This window comes from Oncorhynchus clarkii, chromosome 4 (assembly GCF_045791955.1).
Source record: "Oncorhynchus clarkii lewisi isolate Uvic-CL-2024 chromosome 4, UVic_Ocla_1.0, whole genome shotgun sequence".
Taxonomy (NCBI): domain Eukaryota; kingdom Metazoa; phylum Chordata; class Actinopteri; order Salmoniformes; family Salmonidae; genus Oncorhynchus; species Oncorhynchus clarkii.
In genome coordinates this window covers 39,254,339-39,273,903 of record NC_092150.1, presented here as the reverse complement: position 1 = coordinate 39,273,903, position 19,565 = coordinate 39,254,339, and the positions used below count along the sequence as shown (strand labels likewise).

The window sequence follows — 19,565 nt, the reverse complement described above, 5'->3', positions numbered from 1 at the left end:
GTCTCCTCTTGATTGTGTGAGGTCCCATAAATCACTTCTTGTTTTGACATCTACCTTTATTGGGGGGGGTTGGTTGGTTACCATGGTAATGCAATAAAGTGGAGTGAACTCTGCATTGGCGGGCGGAGTGGTGTGGAGTGAAGCATGCTCGGTAGCTGGTGCCCCTCTGCTCTGTAATGTGTCTGACAGCATGTGTGGTCAGGACTGGACAGGGGGGGTGGTGTGTGTAGTCAGGACTGGACAGGGGGGGGGGGGGGGGTGGTGGTGGTGTGTGTGTGTGGTCAGGACTGGACAAGGGGGGGTGGTGTGTGTGTGGTCAGGACTGGACAGGGGGGGGGGGGGGGGGGTGTGTGTGTGTGGTCAGGACTGGACAAGGGGGGTGGTGTGTGTGTGGTCAGGACTGGACAGGGGGGGTGGTGTGTGTGTGTGGTCAGGACTGGACAAGGGGGGTGGTGTGTGTGGGGTCAGGACTGGACAAGGGGGGTGGTGTGTGTGGGGTCAGGACTGGACAGGGGGGGTGGTGTGTGTGTGGTCAGGACTGGACAGGGGGGGTGGTGTGTGTGTGTGGTCAGGACTGGACAGGGGGTGGGTGGTGTGTGTGTGTGTGGACAGGACTGGACAGGGGGTGGGTGGTGTGTGTGTGGACAAGACTGGACAGGGGGGGTGGTGTGTGTGTGGTCAGGACTGGACAGAGGGGGTGGTGTGTGTGGACAGGACTGGACAGGGGGGGTGGTGTGTGTGTGGACAGGACTGGACAGGGGGGGTGGTGTGTGTGTCTAGTGTAGCAGCAGAGAAGCTTACAGTGAAACACCTGCCACTTTAAGTCAACATTTATTTAACTGTTGTTTTAGTGTGCCTCCACCTTGCACTAAATGTTGTGCCTGATGTTTCGGGGGGGCGTGTGTGTGGTACTCAGTGGACAAGTTGTGTTCTTGGGTGTGTGTTTTGTGTGTGTCAGTATGCAATAGTATACCATCCCATACCAGTGCAGGTGTTAAACTGTTTTCTTGAGGACTCATTGAGTTTGTGTTGGTGCTGAGGTTGTACAAGGACATCTACTCTTGCTTCAGAATATGGGTTTATGTCTAGGTCAAACGTGTTTTTAGGATTTGTGGAACATGTCTATTGTACAGTATGTTGCCTACACCAAACATGTTGAATGGGTTCAGGTTGTTTTGCAGGCAGTCAGCCTATAGGCAGCATTTGACCAGCTGTTATTGTCAGAGAGGTTTGGAGCTCTTTCTTATTGGTCTATTAAATCATTTACCGCATGGCGATGTTACCGTGGAAGGCCAAAACCCCATACCACCAAAACAGGCTGAAATTTCAGGTGGTCTTTTCAAACAGCTCTTACATTAAAAGGGAATTATACTTAAAAAACATATCTTTTTTTAATGTCACAGTATTTTTCCAACCTCGTGGTGTGGAAATATGCTTAAAACATTGGGAAATAACATTTTTTGACTGCAGTGGGCCTTTAGGCAATCAGAATAAATAATCTGTGTGCAATGATTTAGCTTTTCTTTTAAATGAACGGCTGCAGTGTCTTTCTACAGCATACTAACCATGTGTCTCTCTCTGTCTCTCTCTGTCTCTCTCTGTCTCTCTCTGTCTCTCTCTGTCTCTCTCTGTCTCTCTCTGTCTCTGTCTCTGTCTCTGTCTCTCTCTGTCTCTGTCTCTCTCTGTCTCTCTCTGTCTCTCTCTGTCTCTCTCTCTGTCTCTCTCTCTGTCTCTCTCTCTCTCTGTCTCTCTGTCTCTGTCTCTGTCTCTCTCTCTCTCTGTCTCTGTCTCTGTCTCTGTGTGTCTCTCTCTCTGTGTCTCTCTCTCTGTGTCTCTCTCTCTGTGTCTCTCTCTCTGTCTCTCTCTCTGTCTCTCTCTCTGTCTCTCTCTCTCTGTGTCTCTGTCTCTCTCTCTCTCTCTGTGTCTCTCTGTGTCTCTGTCTCTCTCTATCTCTCTCTCTCTGTGTCTCTATCTCTCTCTCTGTCTCTCTCTCTCTCTCTCTCTCTCTCTATCTGTGTCTCGCTCTCTCTCTCTCTCTCTGTGTCTCTCTCTCTCTCTGTCTCTATGTCTCTCTGTCTCTCTGTCTCTCTCTATCTCTCTCTCTCTGTGTCTCTATCTCTCTCTCTGTCTCTCTGTGTCTCTGTCTCTCTCTCTCTCTGTCTCTGTCTCTCTGTCTCTGTCTATCTCTCTCTGTGACTCTCTCTGTCTCTCTCTCTGTCTCTCTCTATCTCTCTCTCTCTCTGTGTCTCTATCTCTCTCTCTCTCTGTGTCTCTGTCTCTCTCTGTCTCTGTCTCTGTCTCTCTGTCTCTGTCTATCTCTCTCTGTGTCTCTCTCTATCTCTCTCTCTCTCTGTGTCTCTCTCTCTATCTCTGTCTGCAGAGAATCTTCAACTCGTTTGTGTACACAGAGAAGACCTCAAACGGAGAGACGGAAGTACAGCAGGTGAGTCACTGGGTGCTCGTGTGTGTGTGTGTGTGTGTGCACATGCACAAGTGTATTTGCACAGTATGTGTGCTTGTGTCTGTCTGTGCCGCAGTAACACCACACACACACACACACACACACACACAGCCATCATCAGAGGAAAGGAGGGCTTATTAAAATTCTACAGCTGCCGTCTCATTGGCTTTGAAGTTGTCTTTGTTTTTCACTCCCCCATTCTCTAATGCACTACACAGTGTCTGTGCAGGAAGGCTTCACTCTGACGAGGAGATGCTGGAATAGAAACATGGCTCCTCTACCTGTACTCTAATGCAGCGTTAGAGACTGAGTTAATGCCATTTCATCTGCACTCTCCCATGGTTGGCAGTAAAGAGGCTACTTAAGAATCTGAGATGTGTTTTTTTTTAAAACTTTATTAATCCCGTCGAGCGATTCAGAAAGGCCACGTCCACTGTGTCCAGCCCAGTGTGTTGAGGGGACAGTGATATTCAGTGACTATTGAGGTTAAAGTGCGGACTGTCGGCTTACATTTTTTTAAAATCAATTTCTGGTGATTCGTTTAAAATCTCCTGATTTTAGAATTGTACGTAGTCGCAAATATCATATCCCTCCAAAAGTGCTAACATCCCCTGTTATTGTGATGGTGAGAGGTTAGCATGTCTTGGGGATATGATATAAAATGCTAACCTCCCCTGTTATTGTAATAGTGAGAGGTTAGCATGTCTTGGGGATATGATATAAAATGCTAACCTCCCCTGTTATTGTAATAGTGAGAGGTTAGCATGTCTTGGGGATATGATATAAAATGCTAACCTCCCCTGTTATTGTAATAGTGAGAGGTTAGCATGTCTTGGGGATATGATATAAAATGCTAACCTCCCCTGTTATTGTAATAGTGAGAGGTTAGCATGTCTTGGGGATATGATATAAAATGCTAACCTCCCCTGTTATTGTGATGGTGAGAGGTTAGCATGTCTTGGGGATATGATATTTTGTGCGTCTAAGGTTCTCACTCAACATTATTCACGATTCATTCAGGACTATCCGTAGTCATGGTAGCATCCACATTAATGTGGAAGTGTTCAGAAACACTCAGCTTTTGACTATTTTAATACACACGTGAATTTGTCCCAATACTTTTGGTCCCCTAAAATGAGGGACTTTGTACATAAAGTGCTGTAATTTCTCTACGGTTCCCCCAATATGGATGAAAATAGCCTCAAATTAAAGCTGACAGTCTGCACTTTAACCTTATAGTCATTGTATCATGGAGTACAGAGCCAAAACAACAACATTTGTTAATGTCTCAATACTTTTGGATTTTGGAGCACTGTGTGTGTGTGTGTGTGTGTGTGTGTGTGTTCTTATGGGTCTGGTCACTGTTGGCAGAGCAAATAAGCTGGCACTGTTCGCTTACTGCCCATTCCTGCACTGCAGTGGTCGGTGATGTTTCGACTGCATGGTTTGGTAGACCAGCTACTAACAGGGGAGGTTACTATTTCCACTGGCTCAGTATAATATACAGTACAGTGGTTGGTACTGGATCAGTTTTTAATCAATAGGTAATTTGATAGATGTGTTTCTGCCCCACAGCTACTGATCCTGAATGCTAATCAATAAAAACATCTGTGAAGTTCACAGCTCTGTGTTGCTTGTTTACAGCGGGTCATTTCATAGGGAGTTGTCGTGTTGTTACATCACCAACATTTCAAGAATTAAGTTCAATATGGGCGCTAGCATGGCGGCTGTTCTTAAACCTGGCCTAACTAACACTCTCCCTCTCTTTCTCTCTCTCCCTCTCGCTCTCTCTCTCTCTCTCTCTCTCTCTCTCTGTACAGTGAATTCAGAAAGTATTCAGACCCCTTGACTTTTTCCACATTTTGTTACGTTACAGCCGTATTCTAAAATGGATGAAATTAAATGTTTCCCTCATCCCACAATACTGAAACCTGAAAACAGGTTTTTATTTTTTTGTGCAAATGTATCCAAAATAAAAAACAGATTTACAGTTATTTACACAAGTATTCAGCCCCTTTGCTATGAGACTCGAAATTCAAGTGCATCATGTTTCTATTGATGATCCTTGAGATGTTTCTACAACTTGTATTGGATTCCACCTGTGGTAAATTCAAAAGGCACACAGCTGTCTATTTAAGGTCCCACAGTTGATAGTGCATGTCAGAGCAAAAACCAAGCCAAAGGGTTTTTGGGGCTCTGAGAAAGGGCTCTGAGACAGGATTGTATCGAGGCACAGATCTGGGGAAGGGAGCATTGAAGCATTGAAGGTTCCCAAGAACACAGTGGCCTCCATCATTCTTAAATGGAAGAAGTTTGGAACCACCAAGACTCTTGCTAGAGCTGGCAGCCCGGCAAAACTGAGCAATCAGGGGAGAAGGGCCTTGGTCAGGGAGGTGACCAAGAACCCGATGGTCACTCTGACAGATCTCCAGAGTTCCTCTGTGGAGATGGGAGAACCTCCCAGAAGGACAACCATCTCTGCAGCACTCCACTAATCAAGCCTTTATGGTAGAGTGGCCAGAAGGAAGCCAGTCCTTTACAGCCCGCTTGGAGGCACCTAAAGGACTCTGGTCTGATGAAACCAAGATTTGGCTTGAATGCCAAGGGTCACGTCTGGAGGAAACCTGGCACCATCCCTATGGTGAAGCATGGTGGCGGCAGCATCATGCTGTAGGGATGTTTTTCAGAGGCACGAACTAGTCAGGATTGAGGGAAAAATGAACGGAGCAAAGTACAGAGAGATCCTTAATAACAATCTGCCCCAGAGTGCTCAGGACCATAGACTGGGGCTAGGGCTCACCTTCCAACAGGACAACGACCCTAAGCACGCAACCAAGACCAACGCAAGAGTGGCTTCGGGACAAGTCTCTGAATGTCCTTAGGTGGCCCAGACAGAGCCTGGACTTGAACCCGGTTGAACATTTCTGGAGAGACCTGAAAATAGCCCTGCAGTGACGCTCCTCATCCAACCTGGCCGAGCTCGAGAGGATCTGCAAAGGGGAATGGGAGAAACTTCTGAAATACAGTTGTGCCAGGCTTGTAACGTCATACCCCAGGAGATTCGAGGCTGTAATCCCTGCTAAAGGTGCTTCGACAAAGTACTAAGCAAATGGTTTGAGTACTTATGTAAATGTAATATTTTCATATTTTAGATTTTTTAAAATAATAAATTAGCAAACATTTCTATAAACCCGTTTTTGCTTTGTCATTATGGGGTATAATGTGTAGATTGAGGGATAAAAAAATAAATATATATTTTAGAAAAAGGCTGTAACTAAATGTGGAAGTACTTTCTGATTGAACAGTATATGGCTCCAGTAGTATCCATCTGTGGACTGTAGGTTAGGTTATAGGTCATAGGTTACCACTCCTGGTGTGTGGACATTTAGTTACAGTATGTTTTAAAAAAAACTTTTTTATTTTGAATTACATTTCCAGAAATCATGCTAAATGCATCTGACCAGTAGATACCTTTTGGTTGATAAAATGTTTGCTGGAGATTTTTCCATGTAGCTGTCTTTTTTTCTCTCTTTTTTCTTCTTCAAAGAATGATTCTTAAGCTGTTCGAATTCATCAAAAATATTGACAAGATGTACGACAGTGTCTCTGCAGCAATTGCGTTCCTCTAAGACTCTCGCTAATTTAGCATCACCAAGACCAGACGGTGCCAGCCCTGGCATTGCTGGCATGGTTCTCCCCGGCTAGGAGGCAGGTGGGAAATGACACTTTGGCACCATGGCAGCCAAAACAGCACCAATTAGAGCTGAATCCACAGTGGGGAGGAAGCCCAAAGAAAAAAGACTGACTGAAAGACAGACAGAGAGACAGAAGCCTGGCTTTGAGACTGACTCCCTGGCTCCCCTTCACCATCTCCCTCTCGTTACTCAGCCAGGAGACAAGCAGGGTGATGACATCTGCCACTGAGTAATGACATAGGCTGGCCATCTCCACTCATCCCAGGAATGTTTAAAGTGTAATGAACATAATTCTAGATGTTTATTTGCTTTAGCTTGTGTTTTTACAGTAATTCTACAGTGCAGGTTGCTGCTCTCTTCCCAGAGAGGCATGTAAAGAAAGGCGTGTGTTACCAGGAAATGAATTTCAGACCAAAATGAAGAAGATCCCACGTGGACTGAGCCAGACAGTGGAGTGGACATTTCCTATTAGAAGTCCTCAGCGTTATGTCTGTTTGGTCCTCTGGGGAGATAAGATGGAATCAGCAAAGCGAGAGAGACTGCAGACAATGGGCAGCTAGCCGGAGGTCAAAACAGCCTATAGATAGACGCATTGTGTGTGTGTGTGTGTGTGTGTGTGTGTGTGTGTGTAGCCAGAGGACGAGGTGGTCACGCCAGTCTAATAGCCCAGTCTGTCTATCAGTGTACCTGAGCCCCCAGAGACTCAGTAGACCAGAGGTGTGGAGGCTGTAGTCTGACGGTGACATTTATGTAAAAGGCCAGTCAGGGCTCGTGGATGGGTTTCTGTGTTAACCGGTAGTGGAGACTGGCTGCCGGTAGAGGAGACTGGCTGCCGGTAGTGGAGACTGGCTGCCGGTAGAGAGGAGACTGCCGGTAGTGGAGACTGGCTGCCGGTAGTGGAGACTGGCTGCCGGTAGTGTAGACTGGCTGCCGGTAGTGGAGACTGGCTGCCGGTAGTGGAGACTGGCTGCCGGTAGAGGAGACTGGCTGCCGGTAGTGGAGACTGGCTGCCGATAGTGGAGACTGGCTGCCGGTAGAGGAGACTGGCTGCCGGTGGTGGAGACTGGCTGCCGGTGGTGGAGACTGGCTGCCGGTGGTGGAGACTGGCTGCCGGTGGTGGAGACTGGCTGCCGGTGGTGGAGACTGGCTGCCGGTAGAGGCGGTTCTCCCAAGTTATCATTTTCTTTTCTCCAGGCGGTGAGGGAATGTAGTGACTTGATTTGAGTCTTTGAGTCTTGTTTAAAGCCCACTGTGTGTTCTGAGTTTGTGTGCGTTATCAGTGCTTGTTTTGCAGGCTATGTAGCCTGTGCTTGAATGCGTAGGAGTGGGTAGGGAGTTGCCACGGTCCTGTAGGTTCTAACGAGGTTGGTTCCCTGTGGGGGTTTTTCATTGGCTCCAGAGTAGGAACAAGAACCTGTTGTGAGGAGCTGCTAGTGCGCTCGTTATTAGTGTCCCCCAGGTGGGAACCCTTTTTTTTTGAAAGAGGCTCCTCGATGCGTGCAGTGAGCCATAACTCCCCCTCTGAGAGCTGTAATGTATGCCTAGCGTTAGCTGACACACAGGACAGACGGGGGCCTAGTCAGGCCGAACACTAACCAGCACGATTCAATTATCTGCCCCTTTTTTAATGAACCACATTTTTCCTTTTGAGTGATTTCTCACAAAACCAGAGCAAAAAAAAAAAAACACCATGGCTTTGGGGATTTTCACAATTGAATCCGTAGAATGGTCTTTTTAGGGGGGGGGATTGTTTACATATCTTTGTGATTTGTCCGTAGCGTTTGACGTTTTGGCCTTACTCAGGCCTCCTTTAAGACGCCATCTTGTTTCATCTGTAGGTGCTACAAAACAACAATTGGTGTTAAATGAAGCTGTACTTCTTGCTCTGGGATATGAGTATTTTTAATTTCATATGGGTGGGAGGGCCAAGAGACCCGGGTTGGGTTCTAGGGTTTGAGCAGAGCCTGAAGGTAAGGCAGGGGTAGTTCCTCTTGCTGCTCCGTAGCCAAGCACCAGTTTGACAGAGTGGTGTTCCGTGTTCCGTGTGCTCACGGCTCTGCGTCCAGCGTTTCTCAAACTATGTCCTCTGGAACCACAAGGGGAGCACGTCATTTTTTTGTGTGTTTTGTTGCCCTAGCACTACACAGCTGATTTCAAATGATCAAAGCTGGACGATTAGTTGATTATTTCAATCAGCTGTGTAGTGCCACGGCAAAAAAACAACAACGAGGACCGAGTTTGGGAAACTATGCTCTATCGAATACTATACGTTGCCTTGAATTCCTCCTGGATGTGGGGACTGTGTAGAGACGGCTGGTTTCAGTATGTCTGTCAGGGCTGTATGTAAGTTGAATCATGGCCTTTTTTTTTCTCTCTCTTTCTTTTTCTGGTTTCTTCAGGAATCACACTTTGTCTTTTCTCTCGGGTTTCCGTACAGCCAACTGTGTAGCGCGTCATGATGTCTTCTCAAAGTTGAAACCGCATTTCAGGCGGAGTCGGGGTTCGGAGGACTTTTGATGTTGTTCACAGCTCTCTGCCTTGTTAATTCAACCAAGTATGTACGAGGACTTGTGGTTTTGTTTTATACGGGCCGTGCTCAACTCGGAATAAAGAGGAGTAGCCTGTCTGACTGCGTTTAGACCTAGGTCTGAAGGATGTGCTTCAACCCAGCATGAAAAAAAAGAATAGGTACTCAACTAAAATATAATCATATTAATCGTGTGTGTGTGTGTGTGTGTGTGTGTGTGTGTGTGTGTGTGTGTGTGTGCTGTTATGTTTTCCATTCGTAATTCCACCATGTTGAGGAGAACCTTACGTATGATGTGTTCTATACAGGATTATATCCAACTGTGTGTGTGTGTGTGTGATTGGTTGTAGCTTGCGAAGAAGATCCGCGAGAAGTTTAACCGTTACCTGGACGTGGTGAACAGGAACAAGCAGGTGGTGGAGGCATCCTACACGGCCCACCTGACCTCCCCCCTCACCGCCATCCAGGACTGCTGCACCATCCCCCCCTCCATGATGGAGTGAGTATATATACACACACACACACACACAACCCCATTACCCCTTCCCCTGTTTAAATGTATTTGAATCCTTTCTAGTCCCCTCCACATGTGGAAAATCTGCAAATTGAATTGGCATTTTAGTCATTTAGCAGGCGCTCTCATCCAGAGCGACTTAGTTCGGGTTAAGTGCCTTGCTCAAGGGCACATCGGCAAGATGTGTCCCCTAATCGACGCGTGGATTCAAACCAGCAGCCTTTCGTTCACACGCATGAGCTGCAGTGGTGGTGATGAGCGCGCCACTGCTCAGCTCGGCGGCCATTTTAATTCTCCCAGACAGATGCGGTTGTTTATGGGTAATGGAGTCGTCTGGAGGCCTACCTCCATCAATCTTCCGTTTCCCGCAAGAGCAAACGCACGTCAAACGAGCGAGAGAGACAGAGGGGGAGAGAGGGAGGGAGAGAGAGAGTGTGTGTGGAGAGGGCAAGAGAGCTGCTTTCAACACTAATCTCTACAGCTCCAGCTGTCTACGTATCTCTCTCTCTCTCCCTCTTCCTGTCTTCTTCTGCTTCTCTCTCCCTTCCTCTATCTCTCAGTCCGATGGTGTTTTCCGTCTCTCTGAAGTTTCTCCCCCGACTTATCTGGAGTTCCAGGGTCTGTCTCTGCTTCTCCCGCAATCAGTCTGACTCCGCTCCAGAATAATACCTGTAGAATATCACCCGGATTGAGTCCAGTCCAGGTTTTCTTTCTCAGGCACACTTATTCTGGAGGAGAGCGAGGAAGCTGGGAGAGCTAGGGTGGACAGAGAGTGAAGAAGATGATGATGGTGATGTTGCGGATGGGGTGTGGAAGGGACGCGGCGAGGGTTGAACAAAATTGAGGCTCACTTCTGAGGGCTTGTCTGTCAGTCTGATAGCAGTGCATCGCTCCCACGACTTCAAAGAATCCCACTGGGGGGGGGGAAGCTGACTGCTCTCACTTTTGCAAAAGTTAATCTGGGAGCGTGACCGTTTTGAAGGAGCACAGAGTAACTTCTCCTCTCCGCAGGCTCTCCCAGTCCCAGCCTGGGAAAGTAAAAGATCCAAACATCTGATGTGTGCCAGTGAAATGACGTGAGGCCTGTTTTCACACTCGGTACCGTGCTGGACCCTCCAGAGAGGCTGGTGTTAGACCCACCCGTCCCCAGGTCAGGGTGTCCTTTGTTGGGCTTAGAGTCATCTGCTGCTGCCTGCTCCTGGGTCATATGGCAGGTCATAGCTGGGGGTGTCAGGTGGTTCCCAGGATTAACCATGTCTCACAGCCGTCACGCGACCACAGTGGTGTCAGCTAGCCCATAGCCCCCCCCCCCCGCACGCACGCACAACGCTGCAATGCTTTCATCAGTGTTCGGTCAGTGGGACAGCTTCCAGGTCTAATCAACCAATCAATGCCTGAAAATGGCACGCGTTTTAGTGACTGATCTTCAGGTGCCAGCTGGATCACAATAATTTCCGACTTATTTTGAGGGGCGGACGACAAGAACCGTGTGCACGTCTCATAGCCCCGAACTCCCGTCTCCAGTGTAAGTCAGCTAGCCGCAGCGCTGTACAGATACACATACACCCCCTCCGCACGCAGACGGGACGCCTGTGGCCGGAGTATTACACGAAACACAATAACGAGTACACCTGTTCTTTCCATGACATAGTTTTCACCTGGATTCACCTTCTATGATATCTTATTGATGTCTCTTGTTAAATCCACTTCAATCACTGTAGATGGAAAGGGAGGAGGGGGCAACTGACTATTAGGAAGATGTTCCTAACGTACTGCTATACTCAGTGTGTGTGTGTGTGTGTATCTCTATGGTTACAACTACCTCAGAAAGGACAAACGGTCGCTAGCCAGCCATGTAGGCTGGCGGAGATAAGAGCAGGCGTTTAAGCTGGCCAACTGTGTGTGTTTCCCGATAACGACAGGGGTTATACAGGGTTGTAAATTCCACCCAGCCATTCCTGATGTTCTTGTCCGGCTACGGTCTCCAGGGAGGTGTTGCTGGAGGAGTATTATGAGAACACGTTACCTCCTGCGCGTCGTTATGACTTTCTAGTCAGTGGGACAGGAAATGGAAATGCTGCAGCAGTTTTAATGTGAACTGACCGCTGGTGACTGAGCTCCTCTCCTCTGGCTGTGGCGTGTTGATCCTTCACTGATCTCTGTGAGGGAGAGCTGGGATCAGGGGTCAGCTGGTTTTCCCCGTTTTTTGTTGTTGCTCTGAGTGAACTAATGAAACCTCTGTTTTGTGCATGAGGGGGAGGGAGAGCGGGGTGGGGGGGGTGGTAGAGAGACTTAACAGGCTTTAAACCCCGGGCTGATAGGAACCCTCTCTATCTCTCCGACCAAATGCTTCTGTCCCTATTAAGAGACCTTCCTCCGCCCTCACTCCCTGCTCCCCAAATCCCCATTGAGCCCCCCCCCTCTTATCCTCCCCGGCAGCTACGCTAATCAAACGCATTGCTGTGTGCACCGATGGATTAAAAGAGGGAGGGGGGGCTTGGGAAAATGGGGGGGGAGTCGGTCGGTCTTTCTTTCCGCAGGGCTATGGCAATACTGTAACTCACTGTGGAGATGATGTAAAACACTCTTGAAAGAAGAACAATATCTGGATTCCTGCCGGTCAGACTGAATGCGGTAGCACAGCAAGCTCTTCTGAAGCAGTAGTAGTGCATACCGCCGTCCACACGGTAATACAATTGATTTATTTCAACGTTCGTCATGCCAAACCCTGGATAACAGGGCTACAGGCGTTGAGCTTTTAACGGTTTGGTGCAGTCGGCAGCAATGGGTCAAAATGAAATGTTACGCACAGGGCTCCGTTGTCAGGGGAGTGTAGGAGATGTCAGTCATGCAGTGCCATAGTACCGATAGCGTTCTGCAGTATTCCTGTTATCTCCCCGGGTCGAGGCAAAGAGAACTCCTCCCTATAGGGTATTGAAACATGCATAGCAACCCCTTCGTCATTGAACATTATGCCGGCAGGGGCCTCGTCACAAGCTAGCTGAGGCTTCAGATACTGGAAGAGCGGTATTGTGTGTGGTTTCTGGTGTAAGGAAACGCTTTGTATCAGCGGTGCGCTCTCAATGCCGCTTCAGGGGTTATTTCATCTATATTTCTTTATTTTCTCCACATATTTTTTTTTATACTCCTTTTAAAAGCAGGGATGTTTTTCAAGACCCTCATTTGCATGTTGAATCCAAATCGGGGCCGGAAGGTTTTCCTTCTTGCTCTCGCTCTCTCTCTCTCTCTCCTCCCTTTCTCTCTCGCCTCCCTTTCTCTCCCCCCCCTCTCTCTCTCTCTCTCTCTCTCTCTCTCTCTCTCTCTCACTCTCTCACTCTCTCTCTCTCCTCCCTTTCTCTCTCTCCTCCCTTTCTCTCTCTCCTCCCTCTCTCTCTCTCCTCCCTTTCTCTCTCGCCTCCCTTTCTCTCCCCTCTCTCTCTCTCTCTCTCTCTCACTCTCTCTCGCTCTCTCTCCCCTTCCTCTCGCTCGCTTTCCCCTTTCTCATCCTTTCTCCCTCCGTCCCTCCCTCTCTCCTGCGCCGCTCTCGTTCTCCACGTTTTGATGTCAAATTCAAAGCTCTTGCAAATGTATTTTTTATCCGGCAACATTTTGCTTAGCCCCCGTGTGCAAAGTGTGTTGAAGGAGAATAATAATGAATGTAGCCTAATGGGAATTTAATGTCTGAAGTTCAAAGCAGCTGGTACATCAGAGCAGCTGTCAATCAAATGCACTCTCTCATGCTCTGGAGGAGGAGGAGGAGGAGGAGGGGGGGGGGGGGGGCAGTAGGAAGAGAGGAAGGCGAGAGTGTACGTGCGTTCGGTGAGGATAGCGGCTCGCTGCGTCTGTGCGTCTGCAGGCGTGCGTATTTGTGTGTGTCAGCGGGTTACCGCTGGTCGGTTGTGTTTTCCTGTGTGCAAGGAAGGACAGAATGTGAGGCAGCAGGGGCACGGGGTTTAGTGGAGCTGGTAAGGGAGTGCGGGATCAAAGCGACCCAGCCGCGGTGCAGTGTGGAGCAGGCTACTCCCCTGAGGACCCCCCTCTCCTCCTCTCGTCTCCCCATCCCTCTCTCAGCTCTTCATTAGGGAAGCTGAGGCACTCTGGGAGCTAGCTGCTATGAGACTAGCTGCTATGACTGCGTGGAGGTACCAGGGGGCTGCCCAACTCCTTGTAATGCCGTGATAGGGGATCGACTGGGCTTAGAGGACCCCCCCCCCCCCCTCGAGGACTCCACAAACACTCACTCACTACATGCACCCCACCTATGCATGCAAGGGGTGTGTCTACTGGGAATGAGAGAGGCATATATTCCACACACAGCATGGGCATCATTGAGATGGTTGCTACTGTTTCCATCAGCACTATGTATTTCCTGATTCCGTCCTCTCCTTAATGTCCCACTCCTTTCCTTTTTCTTTACCTCTCTGCATCTCCCTCCAGCCCTGGCTGTTTCTGAGAGAGATCACTTCTATGTGAGATCAGTTTAAATCTACTTTGCAGTGGTGCCGTCGTAAATGTGATGTGTTCTGTCTCGATTCAGGTTCGACGGTAACTTCAACACCAACGTGTCCAAGACCATCTGCTGTGACCGGCTGTCCCCCACCGTCAACAGTCGAGCCTTTAACCCTGGACGGGACCTCAACTCAGGTGGGTCACCTTCTACCACTACCACACCCTTACCACCACCCCCCACCCAACCCCCCCTTTCATCATGTTCACCATGTGGGTTCCTTCTAACCCACCATTCATCTAGCAGTCTTCACCTCTTAACATGGACAGCCATGGCCTTGCTTGCGAACAATTGCCATGACAACAGCAGCCCGTAGAAGTGAATATTCCTCACCATATCGTTCAATCTTTAAAGGAAAAGGACCCAGATGGAAATAATGAACTATGCCTGTTTCACACGTTGTTAAACCACTTTGTGTTCTTTCCTTGCTCCCCTCCTCTCTCTTCCCACTCTCTCCCCTCCTCTCTCTTCCCACTCTCTCCCCTCCTCTCTCTTCCCACTCTCTCCCCTCCTCTCTCTTCCCACTCTCTCCCCTCCTCTCTCTTCCCACTCTCTCCCCTCCTCTCTCTTCCCACTCTCTCCCCTCCTCTCTCTTCCCACTCTCTCCCCTCCTCTCTCTTCCCACTCTCTCCCCTCCTCTCTCTTCCCACTCTCTCCCCTCCTCTCTCTTCCCACTCTCTCCCCTCCTCTCTCTTCCCACTCTCTCCCCTCCTCTCTCTTCCCACTCTCTCCTCCCTCTCTCTTCCCACTCTCTCCTCCCCTCTTTCTCCCACTCTCTCCCCTCCTCTCTCTTCCCACTCTCTCCCCTCCTCTCTCTTCCCACTCTCTCCTCCCCTCTTTCTCCCACTCTCTCCCCTCCTCTCTCTTCCCACTCTCTCCCCTCCTCTCTCTTCCCACTCTCTCCCCTCCTCTCTCTTCCCACTCTCTCCCCTCCTCTCTCTTCCCTCTCTCTTCCCACTCTCTCCCCTCCTCTCTCTTCCCACTCTCTCCCCTCCTCTTTCTCCCACTCTCTCCCCTCCTCTCTCTTCCCACTCTCTCCCCTCCTCTCTCTTCCCACTCTCTCCCCTCCTCTCTCTTCCCACTCTCTCCCCTCCTCTCTCTTCCCACTCTCTCCCCTCCTCTTTCTCCCATTCTCTCCCCTCCTCTTTCTCCCATTCTCTCCCCTCCTCTTTCTCCCACTCTCTCCCCTCCTCTTTCTCCCACTCTCTCCCCTCCTCTTTCTCCCACTCTCTCCCCTCCTCTTTCTCCCACTCTCTCCCCTCCTCTTTCTCCCACTCTCTCCCCTCCTCTTTCTCCCACTCTCTCCCCTCCTCTTTCTCCCACTCTCTCCCCTCCTCTTTCTCCCACTCTCTCCCCTCCTCTTTCTCCCACTCTCTCCCCTCCTCTTTCTCCCACTCTCTCCCCTCCTCTTTCTCCCACTCTCTCCCCTCCTCTGTCTCCCACTCTCTCCCCTCCTCTTTCTCCCACTCTCTCCCCTCCTCTTTCTCCCACTCTCTCCCCTCCTCTTTCTCCCACTCTCTCCCCTCCTCTTTCTCCCACTCTCTCCTCTTTTGATTGAAGAATAGTGATTTTGTTTAATGCGCTGGAAATTCTGACATAAAATGTAAAAAAAAAAAAATCCCCCTCCCTCGATCTCTGTTCTGCTTCTCCATTCAGTAAGAGGATGTTTAAAAAAAGAAAAAATCATTCTACATCAGGAGGCTTTGTCGAGCCTTGCCATATGCCCCTGTTGCACCGCTGTTAGCCAATCACTCAAAATCATACCCGGACGTGATTGACGTCATACATTTTACCTCGGCACCCGAACACTCCCCGTCGACATCCACACTCCAAACAAACAACAACGAGCGCTATGATTGCGGTTAGACGTTATGTTAGTTTATGACCATTGCCGACTGTACTGAAGCAGCTGCAGCGTTTGCCTCAATTATTTTCTACTTCTAATCCCACTCTCGTTAATGGTAATTTCTTTTTTCGGTCTCGGTGTGGAAACGCTGGCAAAGCCAACTGCTCTCTCACACACACACACACACACACCCTTCCTCTGTTAGGACTGTAGAAACTCTTTAACAGCCCCCTTCTCTTACCTGCCTCCTCGTCTCTCGCACCCTCTCCGTCCAAATTCACGGCCGCTCCACCTCTGAGCAGATTAGGATGATTCATCGTCACCCCTCCCCAGAGTTTATTTTCCCAAGGCAGCCATCAGGAGTTCATGTTACCACCAGGCCTCCATTTCTCAGGCTGTCTTGACCTCAAGCCTCTAGCATTCATCGTCCCCATTTGTCTGGACCCAGTCTAAACAACCAGGAGGAGGAGGAGCAGGCAGATTACCCAGAGGAGGACTGAGAGGATGGTTAGGAGGGAGAAGAGGACAAAGACTGTAATAAAGGAAAGAGAGACGGTTGGGGTGCGAGAGGCGAAGAGGAGGAAACGACAGATTATCCAGGGAAGGAGAGCGAGCAATGACTGGGGGGGGGGGGGGGGGCAAGAGAAGGGAGCGAATAAATGAGGGCAGGAAGAGGTGAGCGATGGTACCGGTTGTAGTCAATACGAAGAAGGTGTTGGGTGATGTTTCACATCTGGTTTTTCCCCGGGACTCGTCCTTTCCTTCTGGTTCTTGTTCTCCTCATCTCCTCTGACACACCAGGGCCTTTCTCAGTGGCGGTTCCCACGTCGCTCTGGGCACTGCTTCGATGCGAGTGCGGTTAGCTTCCCAACCCCGCCCAGTGGACACATTAACCCCTCTGCACTTAGCCAAAGTGTCAGTGAGCTGTGAGGAGGGGAGCCGGGAATGGGAAGTGTGATTGAGTAATGAGTGCGGATGGAGGGGGTTAGAGTAAGCAGCGCTCCCTCAGCCTGTCGTCTATGTGGTTCTAGTGTTTTCTAAACACTGGTGGCGGGATTAAGCGCTGGCAGCCGAGCCGATATATACATACTCTTTTATAGACGGTCAACATCCCAAGTGGTTCCTGTTTATACCAGGCCTGGAGATGGATGAAGTGGCCTAGAGCGCAGATGTATGGCAAGCTGGCGCGCCTCTGCTCAGTAACCGCCGCCGTAGGAAATCCTAGCGTGCCGCTAACCCATATCCATTCCCGTGTTCTAGCATGTTGTAGTGGAGAGTGTGGTGTTGGTCTGTGTATCGGGTACTGTGTGTTCATGTTGTTGACTCTGTACGGTTAGTGTTGTAGCTAGCTCTGACATGCCTGTCTTTTATAAGGTAGCGCGGCTAAATGCTTTCAGTGGTGACATGTTTGCAGTTATCTATCTTAAAGGGCTTACTTGACACACACACACACACACACACACACACATGTTTTTGTTGACACGGGCAGTGGTGGAAAAAGTATCCAATTGTCATACTTGAGTAAAAGTATAGATCAAATGTACTTAAGTATCAAAAGTAAAAGTGTAAATCATTTCAAATTTCTTGTATTAAAGCAAACTTTCTTGTTTTTAAAATGTACTGATAGCCAGGGGTACACTCCAACACTCAGACATAATTTACAAAATAAGTATTGTGTTTAGTGAGTCCACCAGATCAGAGGCAGTAGATGACCAGGGATGTTCTCTTGATGATTGTGTGATTTGGACCATGTTCCTGTCCTGCTAAGCGCTCAAAACGTAGCGAGTACTTTTACATGTCAGGGAAAATGTATGGAGTAAAAACTACATTTTCTTTAGGAATGTAATAAAGTAAAATATATATATATATATATATATATATATATATATATATATATTTTTTTTCAAAGTATAGTACAGATACCAAAACAAACTACGTAAGTAGTACTTGAAAGTATTTTTTTACTTAAGTACTTTACACCACTGGACACGGGTTCAGGAATCTGGCTCTATTTGTGTCTCTCCCGCTCTCTTCTCCTACTTTTCTCTCTTTCTCTCTCCTCCCCCCAGAGAGGAAGCTGCAGGGTTTGTGATCTGATCTCTCTGAAGATTCTGCCGTCTCCTCTGACCCAATAAGTCTGTTTGTTTAGACGGCCACTTTGGCCCTGTTCCCTGGCAGATGCTGCCGTTATATCAGCCTGCAGTGCAGCAGTACAACGAACCAGTAAAAGTTGGTATTATCTGTTGCTAGTTGGAAATCTTAAATTATCTTTATCTATTTAAAATCACTTTTTGTTGATGCTCTGAGCGGGAAGGTTTGGCTTAAAATAGCTAGGCCTTGTGTTGTCGTGTGTTGCATGCCAACGGCGCCTTGTATGACTACTAAGAGCACACACTATAGTGATTAAAAACCGTCTCGGTTATACAGCAGGAATAAGCGGCTTAGTCTGATATCCAGTGGGACACATGCACCCTGGGAATGTGAGTTTATGCGGGGCCTTATAGGATGTGAGCTCGCTCTCACCTTTCACACACAGACTAGAGGAGTGGGCTCTGACTGGTGTCTGAGAGACCAGAATGAGTAGGATAATTCATTTTATAGAGTGGGTGAAGGAGAGAGAAATGATAGACCTGGAAGGAGCTCTTTTCTTTGTTTTGCAATTTTGCACCCTATCAACCCTACCTCGCTCTCTCTCTCAGGATCTCTCGCTCGCTCTCGCTCTCTCTCAGGATTGCTCTCTCTCTCTCAGGATCTCGGAGTATTAATCCTACCTACCGTTTTACAAAACTGACCTCTCTCTCTCTCTCCTCTGTAGTGTTGGCAGATAACCTGAAGTCCAACCCGGGCATCAAATGGCAGTACTTCAGCTCAGAGGAGGGCATCTTCACTGTGTTCCCCGCCCACAAGTTCCACTGCAAGGGCAACTACGAGCACCGCTGCAGGTACTGTCACGCTAGCAGACCAGCAACACTATCACACAGAGAAACAGCACAGTCAACTAGCCCAAAGCACACGGGGCAAGAATGGAGTCATTATTGTAACAGTAAATCCTCACTGACTGCACATTCCTCACACATTTAACTTTTTGCTGGGCCACATCAAGGATATTGCTCTTGACTCTCCAAGATGGTCACCTCCTCGGCAAAGAGGAAACAGAAAAGCACTCTTCTTCTATTCCACCTCCTCCCTCTCCTTTGTTCCTGTGTGGCGCAGTGAATAGGACATGTAAATAGTATTTATCCTCTGCTCTTGGGTTGTTGGGGTTTCCTCTCCTCTCTTGAGACAGACAGACTCCCTGACCACAAATGCCCTTGATGCCCCGGGCAGGAATGTGTTCTGAGACCAGTGAAGACCACTGGAATCTCTCACCAACTGTTGTGGTTTCTCTGGCTTAGCCTGGTGAAAGACATCTCTCTCTTCTCTCTCGTGTCTCTGTCGGTCTCTCGCTCTCTTTCTCTCCCCAAATACTCAAAGGCCAGTGTCTCGCAACCAGCCAGCTGGCGTTCAGCGATGAGAAAAATGAGGTCGCCCTCACCCTGGCTGGCTACAAAGACAAATGTGGACTAAAGACAAGAACCGCCAAGACTGTCATTCTGACCGTCTTTACATTTAGCAATTTCAATATCTTTGTCACAAACTGAAATTGGGGAAACATTGAACATTTTAGCAGAGATTTTAACATTTTAGCAACCAGAGCGTTTTCTACTGCCCAAATCGGCCGTTGTTGATTCTGCTTGGGAGGAGATGACCAGCACCCTGAGTGACGCTGATGGGAAAGAGGGAGGGTGCAGCCTACCCATTTGACGATAGAAGACGGTAGAAGACGGGCGGACTGTCTTTTGTTGTCAAAAAGGAAGGCTGCATAATCAGAATACGACTTTGTATGGGCCCAAAAACACACACACACACGCCATAAAAACGGGGAAACACGATCATTCCACTATTACTGCAGATATACTATGGACATTTTCAGCAATTACAATGCAAAACAAATCTACACGTAGCTTCTTTTAAT

General features: G+C 48.6%; 1 protein-coding gene across 1 annotated transcript in view; it reads left to right on the top strand.

The window, feature by feature from the left end:
• Positions 1-19,565, top strand: part of LOC139406802 (VWFA and cache domain-containing protein 1) — an 80,450-nt gene that overhangs the window by 35,282 nt on the left and 25,603 nt on the right. Inside the window, exons 2-5 of the mRNA XM_071149851.1 lie at positions 2,381-2,443; positions 9,034-9,182; positions 13,735-13,841; positions 18,366-18,492. Coding sequence (XP_071005952.1) covers positions 2,381-2,443; positions 9,034-9,182; positions 13,735-13,841; positions 18,366-18,492 — 446 coding nt within the window. The remainder of the gene's footprint in view (positions 1-2,380; positions 2,444-9,033; positions 9,183-13,734; positions 13,842-18,365; positions 18,493-19,565) is intronic.